Below are 12,906 nucleotides of genomic sequence, written 5' to 3' on the forward strand. Positions count from 1 at the left end.
AGTGATAGAGAGTGAGAGAGATAACGACCACTGTATGCACATAACATACACAAATACAGGCAGAGGCAATATACGTTATTATCATCATCATTATTCGTTTGTTTACACATACACACACACTGTTATATTACGTTACGTATATATATACAGGAATCGTCATTGTGCTTAATCTATGCGCTATAGTTAAACCATACCTTTACACAAAAATTACTCTAAAAAAAATCGGTAACGACTCATTTCGTAACACGCTCACACATGTTATATATTATTAGTTGTATACTCATATTTATATTGTATAGTACGGTAAGAATTTCGTGGGTAACATTATTTCCTACATCTCCGTAAACCTGCTATACGTATAGCATTATAACATGCAAGTGCTTGGTGCCCCTTGTGCTCGCGCCGCGCGGCCACTGAAGCTAGGAGGATAAATATCTAATAGTAATATTTGAAAGAAAAAAAACATATAAACGATACAGTAGGCAATAGTATTGTAGAGCACGGCGAGTACACGCAAGTAGATAAGATTACAACAGACCGCACAGTTGTTAGACCATCGACTATACGTTCCGAGCGTGCGGCTGACAGACGATACGCAGATATTATGATGCCAACAATAAATATAATGATAATAATAATAATTATTATTATTATAGTATTTTGTACTTACCTACCTACCAGGTACCCAGTTACCTATGCACATAATAGTGTTTTTGTGCCATGAAAATGAATAATACGTGATCCGGTGTCGCCGTGGGTACGTATGCTGCTCGCTCCGACGACTTTGCAGCGAGCGTATAAGGTATAACTTTTCACTGTCACCGCAGTCTGCCGACACTGGATATTTAGCGGATCGAGATATACGCGATCGAAATTCGAGTTGGTTCATAAAATGATGCACGTTAAATGAATACAAACAGTGAAAAAAGGTCTGTGCTAGTGTGACGTGTGTATACATTATGTTATTTACATATATAGTACAAAGTCTATCAATAAATTTAAATCATAATCATAATGTTGTGTACAAATTTTAAATCTTTATTTAATTTTCAAAATAGTACCTACGTATCCATTTTATATTGGTATCTTGTTTTTAGACGTCATCGTGCAGTGGCGTATTTTTAGGCGGTGATGTATAGTGCTTGATTACGTGTCCTGCACCCAGGGCAAAACAAAAATGGTCTTGTAATTTATTGTTATAATTATAATGGGAAAAATATGTAGAATGATTGATGAATTAATCAATTATTTATGACACTTGAATTATTATATATCTAAATATTAAAAGAATAGGGATTTGGGAAGATTGATGTTAAGTGGTAAAAAGGGATTGGGGGTCACGTCATTAGAATATGTGACATGTTCTACACTATAGTGGTTAAGTTGTAAAGACAAATTTATGCTACTGTTTAAGAAATTGAATGTTTTTATTTTAGTAAAAATGTAATCTGTTATAAACATGTTTGTTTGTGTATTATATTTTTTTGGCAAGTAAATAATAATAATTAAATACACTTGTACACATACTATTGATGTGTGCGTGCTTATATATAATATCAATAAAATAATATTATATATATTATATTCCTCATTCAAGGTACGAAGATGAGATGTTACTATACGTTCAAATTTATCGTTGGAAAATTCAAAAATATGTTGTTTATTTATTTTTTCAAATCAGTTTAGAACTGTTAGTCCCGTAGGAAAAAAAATACAGAATGAGTTCATATTTTATCGTTTAGGTCAATTTGGATTATTATGGTGTTTTTTTTCCGAACAAAACGTTTCGTTTTATAATTTTACGTTATTTTAGTTTAAATCTGACGGGTGAGTTATTATTCGGTATAAAATATTAGGTATATTATTATTATATGTCTTAGAATTTCGGTGGAATAGTAAACACACGTTTTTCTCATCACTGGATCCGGAGTGCGTACGTACAATAGGTAAGGTACCCGTTGAAATATGGCTTTTTGAATTTATTGCAGTCGCCCGCCGCATGAACTATATATGATTTCCCGAACTGCGGGTGTCTGATTCCATATTACAATCGTATATGTAGCATGTATATAGTATATGGTATATATAAACTATATACTATATTGTATTTAGTTTGAGCGCCAACCGGTTCTTTGGAAATCTCGTGTAACTAGCAGCCCATCGTCAAATGGATTTTACGAGGGCATCATAACAAATTGTATATGTTCGTATTCGCTGCGGTCGTATTCTATATTATAGTAGTAGTAGTAGTAGTAGTAGTAGTAGTAGTAGTAGTAATAGCAGTAGGTACTAAATGTAATATTATATCATATTATAAAAAAAAATAGTGATAATATACGCGCCATACCTATTTTATATGCATCGCTATATGTACTGTAGATAAGTTACGTTTCATTACGGGCACTACATATTGGTATTTTTAAACCACAAAAAAAAAGTAAGGGTGATTACTTTTTCGGCGGCCTATTTGAATACTCACACTTGCCGGATATCTGTCGCACACAACCGCTGTCGGTTGGAAACGTTTTTTCGGGTCGTCTACCTCCGGCACCGCACACAGGAACAGATGTAAGTGCACAATATGATGTTGTGCATCGTACTATGTACGCGCGCAACAGGTATGCCTACACAACATCAAGTATCATCGCGACGTACTATTGTTTCACGACTACTAGCTATAATATTATAATTATTCTTCTGTGTGTGTGTCGCCGTATTATTATTTTAGTTTTCCGTCCGCCGATGCGGTGTAATCTCGGTTTGATCTCACTGTGTGTGTGTGTGTGTTAGAATATTAATGCTTGTGTGAGTGTGTTGGGTTGTGTGCTGCAGAGCACGCGCATTCTTGTGCGCAGGGAGACCGTTGGACCAGATACTCCGCCGGGTCGGCGGCTGTCCGGCCGGAGGGTCAGTTGTGTGGTATGAAGAGAGAGAGAGAGAGAGAGAGAGTAAGTGAGTTGGTGTGTATATATATGAGAGAGAGAGAGAGACATAATTTAGCGGTACGTCGTACGTGTCTACATTATTCTCGACTGGTTTCCTCTTCCCGCTACGCCGTAACTGACACTCATACAATATACGATTTATTCGCAATGGTTCTCAAACCTAGTCTCCCTCACCCCCGCCCAAAAGTCATATGCGTGCGGAGAACTCGGCACAAAGCAAACGAACGGGTACGCTTTTGTACGTATCGTTACAACACGCATGCGAGTGTATTATACAATTATTCGAAATGTTCGCGACGATTCGCCAAATATCTTGTGCGGAATTTATAGTTTTTCCGTACGGAAAGTTGTGCACAAAAGCGCGATACGCGTTCAAAACTATGATAACGAAACACTGTACAAACGCTGGAACCTTCCGTCGGAAATTGATAATCATTTCGTTAGCTGTTCTTTTCCTGTGAGTTTAGTGTCCGTGATATACCTATATCGATGAATTTAAAAATTTTTGTCATACACTCTGACGTTATGATTTAATTATTATCATCGCTGTAACTCTTGCAATTTAAAGTTTTCGATCATTGGTAGTATTTGCAATACCTATACGCTTGTAGTTTATATGAACAAACTATAAATTTTAGTATTGAAACGACCGTTTTAATTCGTGTAACAATGAACATGTTATAATTTACTAATAGTGAATTGTTTTCATAAAAAATAATTTTATCAACAAGAAACTAATATTACATTGAATGTATTGAATGATAATTGTTAATCTGCTGTTTATAAAGTGAAGTATCGCGGTACATTGATATAGTACATGTATTGTGCAACGAAATATTTGTGGTTTATCGTAGAGTTTCAAGTACATATATATATATTACAGTTGTGATTTTCTCATACATAGTTATCAAACGATATACAAGGCCCTGCGATCGGAAACTACTATTTTAAAATCTAATTTCGCTAATATCACGTCTAGAAATATATTGGTCAGTGGTGACGTATGGTTAAAATAATTTCTTATCAATATAGTTTGTTTATTATAAACTATTGGGAATTTAGTAGATAAAAACAATTTTTATTCATTAAATCACGAGCACGTAAAAAAAAAATACAAATTATGTCATCAATATTGTATAAAAATATGTTTTGCGTTATTAATAATATAATTAAAATATATACATACCTAGTTTGTTTTAGGTTTTTAAAACTGTGATGTAGGTACCTACTTATAAAAAATATGTAACAGTAAAGGTTTAAAAAAATAAAACTGTATTAAGTATAATAATGTGTCTTTTATATATGCTGTCCTTGGTTGTTAATACAAATTAAAGACATTTTATCGTTGTTCATATGAGTAAAATTTCAAAGCTATTAATACTAATATATATATATATTGATAATTTTTTTATTGGTGATATTTTTTTGCTCTATCGTTTGTAATTAGTCGTTTTTATCATTAGGTACCCAACATTTCATTGTTTGTTATAATTTTAAAATTGTAAAATAAACGTCTGCTCGATTATTCATAAAAATGTTAATTCTTGAAAGCAACTTGTGAGACTTAAAATTCTTATTGTCTCGGTCAATTTTTCTAGTATATTTTAATATATTTTATCACTTTTTGGAGCGCATAACACACGTGTACACATGTTGGTGTGAACCTGTCGGTTGGACGCGCGGGTGATGTCGACAATATATAATTATTTGTACTGCATATTAAACGCAGTTTAGAAGAAAAAACACAGTCACATATGTAAATAATAAACATGATTCGATATGCTATAGTATGCTATTTTCGATCTCATATTACTTGCCTAAGTTATATTCGTATATTATTTATATCATGTACAAAAATATATATGTATAAATTATGCGTATGGTCTTTATTATATTCTGTCACAGGTGAGACTATACGATTATAATATTATACAAAATATATATTTACGGTTGTGCTGATGGTACGAAGGACCGTCAAGTCTGTGGTGGTCGTTTTGCGAACACCGAAGGGATGGAAAAATTACAATCGCCTAAAGTGTGGAATACGTGGAAAATCCGATCTATGTATATTATACACAGTAAGACACGACACATGAAACACTGTCAACGAAGTGACGCTATTATTATTATAATTTTTTGTCTATATTATACTGTTTGTGTCACGTGTGGAGTAGGGTGCGGGGGAGGGGGGTTACGTCTCCGTAAATGGTGCATCATTTGCTTATATCTACGTAGGACGGACTCGTTGATGGCCGAGAACACTCATCGTCCGAGCGTAGGCCTATATGTAACTGTGACGAATTCAATTATATGAAAACACTCGCCCGTACAGCTATATTCAGATGTACCTATATAAATATATTATATTATGCAGGTTATAAGATTACCCGTGGAGAACATAATATTATAATGTGTAGCGTGTGCGTCCTTAACCTTGCCTATTGTCGAACGCACGACCTCCTAGTGAAAGTATTCGAGTATAATATAATATTGTATCATTTTGTTGTGCACTCGGACTCTGTTACGAGGACTTGAAACGAAACGAAATTTTCATCTGACCGTGAATATATATATATATATATACATATTTTATATATTATATAGGATTATAGCCATATATAGGGCGCGCACTCCGTCTGAGATGGGCACTCCCGTGCATTTTTTTGGCTGATATAGCGTATATATATTATATTATTATTTATTATTATTATTATGATTACTATTATTATCATTAATGTCATCGTACTGCTACAGCAGTAACACGCCGTCCATATACGAGGGCGAGGCTCGGGCGACGACGTAAAAACACTGCTCGCCTAGCCCATTTCGATTGAACGCCAACACGGTCCATTAATCCCTCACAGGGTTTACGCATTGAGATTTTTGGGATAAAAAATAAAAACTAAAAAGCCTAAATCATGCACACACGGAATGTATATTAACATATTGGGATTATTACGTGACGAGCTGCACGGAGGACAGTGATGCAGCGTTTATTTTTGTCTTGACGGTCGTTTGACATTGGGTGAACCGGAACGCCGCTCGTCCGTATCAAAAACCCCTTTCATCGTGAGCCGCACATAATAGTGGATACTGAATAGTGGTCTGCGCACGTATACATTATACACATCACAGATGACGCGAATTTCTACAGTATTTTTCTACGATTTTGTTTCGTTATCAAAATTTCATTATTATAATTATACCTAACCTATAACTCGCTCCTATCGAATGTATTACATCTTAACTCTCGTGGTGACTGTGATAGTATTCTTGATATTATTATAATACATCAGTTGAATACATTTTTCAAAAACCAATCGAATACGATATATTTTTAACCATGGCATCAAATACTTGTAATGCATTACCAATATGTTGAAATAAACATGTGTGCAGGGTGTAGGCATATTTTTGTGGCTAGTGTCTTGCTACATATAATAAATATGGGCATCCTCGGACCTTATAATATAATGGTAATGTTATTACCTTAGCCTACTACGGCGCATGATTATTTGAATGTCATTCATAAAACTCTCAGTGTCCGCGCAACAGGTACAGTGGAAATAATGTTTTTTGAGTGGGCGTATACACTAGACGACCGATTCCATTAACTGTGGGTATAAATATATAATATATACCATTAGCGGCTACCTTTTTAAAAATAATGCGATTATATACTACCTGGTCCAGGAAACAGTAAAACATTTACTTGTGTTCGATTTATATATTTTTCTTCTAAATTACTTACATGTGTACTCGAGCAATTTCGAATATTATTGTAAACGTTTCGCATCCCTTCAATGAAATATAATACTCGTTAGCTTATTCATTTCTACAATATACGACTGATCACCTGATGGTGTTATTAAAATATGATATTAAATTATAATATGATGTACTACCTATTTATCTACAAAATATTAGCACTTGTTATTTGTTAGAAAGTTTCGTGTAGGTACTGAATTCTAATTAATCGATCGATAAAATCTAACTATAAATCTCATTTGTGTTTTGTTGTAATAATGTATTCAGTACCTATATTTTTTTATAATGACTGTTGTTATGCGCGTCTAGCATGAATTTTATACCTATCTATTGTTCAGGTATCAAAATATGGTAACAATGAACCTAACCTAAAATGTTATAATTTATATCCAGAGCTAAATGATCGTTGTAGGTCGTTTATAAATAAATAAAAAAAAATGGTTTACAACACTTGTAATAACGTTTAGATGTTATTGCGGTTCGTATGATGTTCTACAACGCCCATGACGTTTCTTTAGGTTTTGAAATCGAATTAAAGCGTAGAGTTAACGATCCGCAACCAAATATACTACAGGAAACTCTTTTTGTAACATAACGTTTAAATTTTAAACATTTATTATATATAATATATATATTATAAACTTATATTGATGTGATATACATTTTTGTTTAAAGGTTCTGCCCAAAATTAACTTTACTCAACAGCCGTGTGAAAATTTTAGAGAATATTCTTGTGGAGGATGGCTACAAACCAACGACTTGCCGGCGTACATGAGTTCGTGGAGTTTAAAAAAACGTATTCAACAAGATCGTAAGTACATCGAATGTATATTATATGTGTTAAAAATATTATATATTATTATAGAATAAACATTGAAATGTAAACCGTATTTATTTACTTTGTTTAGAAAAAATAAAGATCAGGAACATGGTCGTTACGCTAAGAAACGTTGCCAGTTCCACCTCGTTGAACTGGAAGATGAAGCATTTCTATGAATCGTGCATGAACCTAGACAATATCGAAACAGATGAAGGAAAACCTTTAAAGAAGATTATTAGTACAATCCTAGGTATGTTTTGTTACTCATCTTTCGGGTGGTCCATTTTTAATGATTTTTTTATATAATATACTAAACAATATAATATTATTCAATTATGTTCATATTATATATTAGGTGGTTGGCATGTATTGAAAGATTTTGACGTTCATGCGTGGGACGTGACTAGAACCATTGTACAATTGCACTCCAAATACAGCGTGAGTCCGTTTTTCAAGATAGACGTTGTTCCTGACGATAAGGTTTCAGGCCAGAACATAATTCAGGTATTATTATTATATCATTACTTTAGTTGACTGTTGTATAAAATGCGGAATGATTCACTATTTCAGATATCTCCAGCAGGGCTAGGCTTACCCGACCGAAGGTACTATTATAGGCAGCAAGAAAACAGAGTAAGCTTGTGTGCACAATAATAATAATGATAATAATAATAGTAATAATAATAATTTAATAACAATATAATAAAAATGTTAATGAGAATAGAATTACAGATATATTTTACTATAAATATGTGCTTTGACGATTATTTGCAGATTGTGACCGCATACAAACAGTATATGGTGGATGTATCACAATTGCTGGGCGCTACCAGTGGTGACGCATCGATATTCAGTAACGACATGTTCCACTACGAGAAACGCATTGCGGAAATAACGCCAGCTAGCAAACAAGAGGATCCATTTAATTCTCACCGACGGTTCAAGCTGTCGAAACTGAAAGAAATCGCTGGAATGGTACGAAGATATTATATGCTATAATATACAAATATAATAATATAGCCGCCCATATACATTATAATCATTATATAGTTCTTTATTATTTGTTTTGTATATAATATTAATCGATTTCGAATTTGTCTCTCGTTGTAGATCCCACTTTTGGACATATTGCAATCAAAGTTTCCAGATAGTAATATTAGCGACGACACGTTTATCTCAGTGGTGTCACCGACTTATTTCAGTAACTTATCTAATCTGATTTCGTCGTCAGATCGCAGGTTAGTTTTTAAACATCATTGCATTTCGATAAATTCATTTCTAACAAAATATCTTATTTATGTTTTTCAAATAGTGGACTAAACGACTATTTCATGTGGAAAATGGCTGAGGCTTATGTTCCTTATTTGTCGGTCAAGTTTAGGGAAATTGTCAAAATTTACACGGCTGAGCTGACGGGTGAGAAAGATTTACCGCCTAGATGGGAGATTTGCGTTTCTCTGTTGCAAAAGTTCATGGGATATGGTATAACCGCTACGCTAGAACCGAACATCGAAAATAAATCCGGTGTTGTGGCCGTAGTGAAGGATGTTTTCGAGAACATTAAAGAGTCGATCACATCAAATGTCATCAAAAACAACGACTTAGAACCCGAACTGCGTGAACACGTTATTAACAAGGTAAGTTTGTACCTTTAAAATAACTGAGATTGGTTAATGACTGACTATTCACCTATTTTTGTTTTAGTTGAATTCATTAACAGTACAAATTGGATTACCAGAGAATATGCTCCAAGAGAATTACGTGAATCAATTCTACAGCCAGTTGCCCATTCAAAAGCTCGACTTTTTTCAAAATGTAAATTACGCCATATCATTCGTTAAAGACTATTCGCAGATCAAACTCAAGTCCAAGAAAGAAGAGTATGGGTAAGTTTCATATGATAAAAAAAAAAAACTGTTATATCTATACTTTTATTTAATTTTTACTTAGAAATACTGAGTCTCAGTTAAATAATTTACGTTGGAAATCTTTGTAGGGTATTATTTATTGTTATAATGTTAGATTGTTACTTACATATTGATAACGTACTTTAATTTATAATAATTTAAAAAAAAACATGTACAGTAATATAATTTGTGAAATATTTAAACGAAAAACAATACAAATAAACAGCAATATTATTAATAATAATCAAGAAAAGTTATACTAGTCCTAATAATTTTAACATATTTTGGTATACTCGTAATTCATAAATATGTTGTTTATTATTATTATTTATTTTTTTTATAAATCTTAGAGTAGATTGTACAAGAATTTCAGCATCAAATTTACTAAGATACGTATTGCTAATTATAGTTATTACTTACAAACTTCTGTTTAACGGTCAATCAACGAACAATTTTGGTTTCAGCATATTGTGCATATCTTTTTGAGTAAAACATATAGATTTGTCTTAACTAGATATCGTCTTATTTTCTGTAGATGGTTGGATGACTTGGTGTCTGAAGATCCAAAAGTGACGTACAATGTAGCCAGTAACAAAGTTATCGTACCACTGTCGTTGTTGTCTCCTCCTTATTTCGAGACCGGTTATCCCGAGTAAGTCTAAAAAAAATATAAAATATATGTGTATATGTGTTGGCTAAACCATATACACCGTTTGTAAAATCTATCTTGAGACTAACGACTGTTCGATTTCACAGAGCTTTATTGTATGGAGGTTTGGGTGTAGAAATCAGTTCAGCCATTCTGTCCAGCGTGTATCCACCAGGAGTGGCTCACGGTTCGGACGGTGTCTTGTTACAAGCTCACTCCGCGGCCGTCAACCGAAGTATCGGCGCCACCATTGAGGCTCGCGCTTGCTTTGGCCAATTCTTAAAGGACCAGCAGGTGGAGTTCGCGAACAACACAGTGTTGACAGCCATGTTATCAGTATCGAGTGTTCGGTTTGCCCTGCAGGTATGTTTATCAGATGATATAATGATGTGTGTGTGTGTGTGATATAGTGATAGTTATATCACCGTAATAATTCATAAAGTGATGATTGTATTTAATGCCTTGTTTTTTACAGAGCTTGTCAAAAATAACAAAAACTGAACCACATTACCATCAACCGGCTATGGAATCATATGAATACGACGCGCTGTTCTTCATAGGATACGCACAAGTAAGGACGTCTGCAGTACAATAATTACATGAAATTAATACAGACAATTAATTCGATTTTTTTAAATACTTCTTAATGTTCGAGTCTGGTTAGGTTACACGTCCCTTATTAGATTTTTAGTTCCGCAACGGTCTGAATATTATTAAGTGATGTATTAAGTTTTTTAATGTTCTGTTAAATTTAATCAAATTAAACTTTAGTTTTTGACCTGCTATTAATTCTCACAATATTTAGAGTACGGTTATTTCACGACCGAGTGTATAAAATCATAAAGAATGTCTTTTATTATATTTCGGTGTCTGTATATTTAATAAAATATATAATATATATTATCTATGATACAACAAGCTAATATTATAATAACAATATTTCTGCTTGTTTCGTTACAGTCTCTGTGCACAATAAAATCTCCACAACAACAAGATTTGGACACCATGTATAACTTAATGTCTGATGAATCTCTTTTGTAAGTATAATATTATTATTATGTGTTTATAAATATGGTATATCGAGAGTAAAACGCGGCGTTTTGAATAGGCAACACATTATGTAAGCTGGTAGTGCGGCTTTATGTAAGGCGTCCAAAGTTCCGTGTTCACTTTTTTTCGTTTATTACCGATTAAATTGTTTTTCATGTTGGTGTTACTTTTTTTTACAGATTAAAAACGATCTCTGAACATTCAGAATCGTTCAAAAACGCGTTCAACTGCATGGGGAGACCAACGAAAACATGCAAATACATCTACTGATCGATGATATTGTAAACCTGTAATACCATTATAATATCAGAGTGCATCCTGTTTCTCAGAATTATGCACTGACGAGTATTTCAAATTTATTTTAGTGACTTTTCTCGTTCATTATAATTATTATTATTATTATTATTACTACTACTATAATTATCGATATCATTTATTATTATTATTACTAAATTTTTATTGTTTACGATAAAATTTGCGCAAATTGACCATGACATAATTTTCGGATGGAGAGTTTATCGCCAATACGTATTATACATATTAGTATTTTTATGTACCTATTCTAAAAACATATTTGCGCACACATGAATCGTAACAGTTTTAATGTATCAACGTTCAACGTTGATAAATTTTCGACATGCATCATGTATGTGTGCTGTGAAGACTGGATATGTGTGTGTTTTTGTTTTATATTTTTTTTATAACTGTTCAATTATGTATTTTTATGGCGATACTTAGATGTCAAGAAATTGTCATTATTGTATTTAGTTTTACAAATTCACACACAGGGTATTAAAACAAAATAAAGTCGGTAGAAGATTTTGCATTTTTTCTCTCTATACGTCGAACTCATTGTACATAAATTATACACGTACGTTAAATGTAAGTCTTATTTTGTTGTTGATATTAATATACATTTAAAATGTAAATATGAAATATTTTTTTTTGTACTTTAAATTTTTTTTTTTTACATTGATTGTGTAAGACTTATGACAAAATTATGAAATATATTTAAAAATAAATAAAAACACTATAGGCTTAAGGATTTTCCATTAAATTAAGATATTTTATATATTATTGTTTTATATAATTATTATTATTATGCAGCTTTTAATTTCTCATTGGCCAACATTCGCATTTGTGCATCAATTGAACATTGTTGGTTTACCATCGAATTTCGTTGTATTTATATTATACTATGTTAATTGTTTTTTAAAATGAACAAGTCATACTCAACAATAAACATTACAATAGTGGGTTGACCTTTTCGAAAATTGCTTGCATGATAGCATTCCTTTTATAATTACTAATAGAAGTAGGTAGTATGAAAACATGTTTATATTTTTAATTAGATATTTTAATTTTAAATTAGCTAAATAAACACACACATGTGCACACTTGAATTATTATAAAATGTTAGTGGTGAGCTTAAAATAAATTAATTGGTCCTAGAATCAAGTTTGCTAAAATTATTGAACAATTTAATAATTATTACATAGTTATTAATTAATGAGTAAAACAATATCAAATACCATGATGTTTGTATTTTATGTTTAAACATAATTAATAAAAAATTGTCTTATTTTATGTGCAAATAAAAAAAATCTAATTTTAAAATTATATATAAAAAAAGACTAGTATGTCTTGAACATAATTATAACTATTTTTTATGTGAAATTAAAATATTACTTTTATAGTTATATCGATGTTATGCCATAGTATGGCAATGTGTACATTCTATAAAATAATATGCTTGTTAATTCATTT

The 12,906-nt window shown here is 32.2% G+C and overlaps 1 protein-coding gene across 1 annotated transcript in view; it reads left to right on the forward strand.

Annotated features, from left to right (window-relative positions):
- Positions 1 to 12,616, forward strand: part of LOC113557484 (endothelin-converting enzyme 1-like) — a 28,213-nt gene extending 15,597 nt beyond the window's left edge. The window contains exons 2-14 of the mRNA XM_026963034.1: positions 7,389 to 7,524; positions 7,622 to 7,783; positions 7,889 to 8,037; positions 8,104 to 8,166; positions 8,308 to 8,508; positions 8,644 to 8,771; positions 8,846 to 9,170; positions 9,238 to 9,419; positions 9,976 to 10,092; positions 10,197 to 10,452; positions 10,565 to 10,660; positions 11,050 to 11,126; positions 11,319 to 12,616. Of these exons, the coding sequence (XP_026818835.1) occupies positions 7,389 to 7,524; positions 7,622 to 7,783; positions 7,889 to 8,037; positions 8,104 to 8,166; positions 8,308 to 8,508; positions 8,644 to 8,771; positions 8,846 to 9,170; positions 9,238 to 9,419; positions 9,976 to 10,092; positions 10,197 to 10,452; positions 10,565 to 10,660; positions 11,050 to 11,126; positions 11,319 to 11,409 (1,983 nt within the window). The 3' untranslated portion in view covers positions 11,410 to 12,616. The remainder of the gene's footprint in view (positions 1 to 7,388; positions 7,525 to 7,621; positions 7,784 to 7,888; positions 8,038 to 8,103; positions 8,167 to 8,307; positions 8,509 to 8,643; positions 8,772 to 8,845; positions 9,171 to 9,237; positions 9,420 to 9,975; positions 10,093 to 10,196; positions 10,453 to 10,564; positions 10,661 to 11,049; positions 11,127 to 11,318) is intronic.
- The last annotated feature ends 290 nt before the right edge of the window (positions 12,617 to 12,906 follow it).

The sequence above is a fragment of the Rhopalosiphum maidis genome, chromosome 1 (genome assembly GCF_003676215.2).
Source record: "Rhopalosiphum maidis isolate BTI-1 chromosome 1, ASM367621v3, whole genome shotgun sequence".
NCBI lineage: Eukaryota > Metazoa > Arthropoda > Insecta > Hemiptera > Aphididae > Rhopalosiphum > Rhopalosiphum maidis.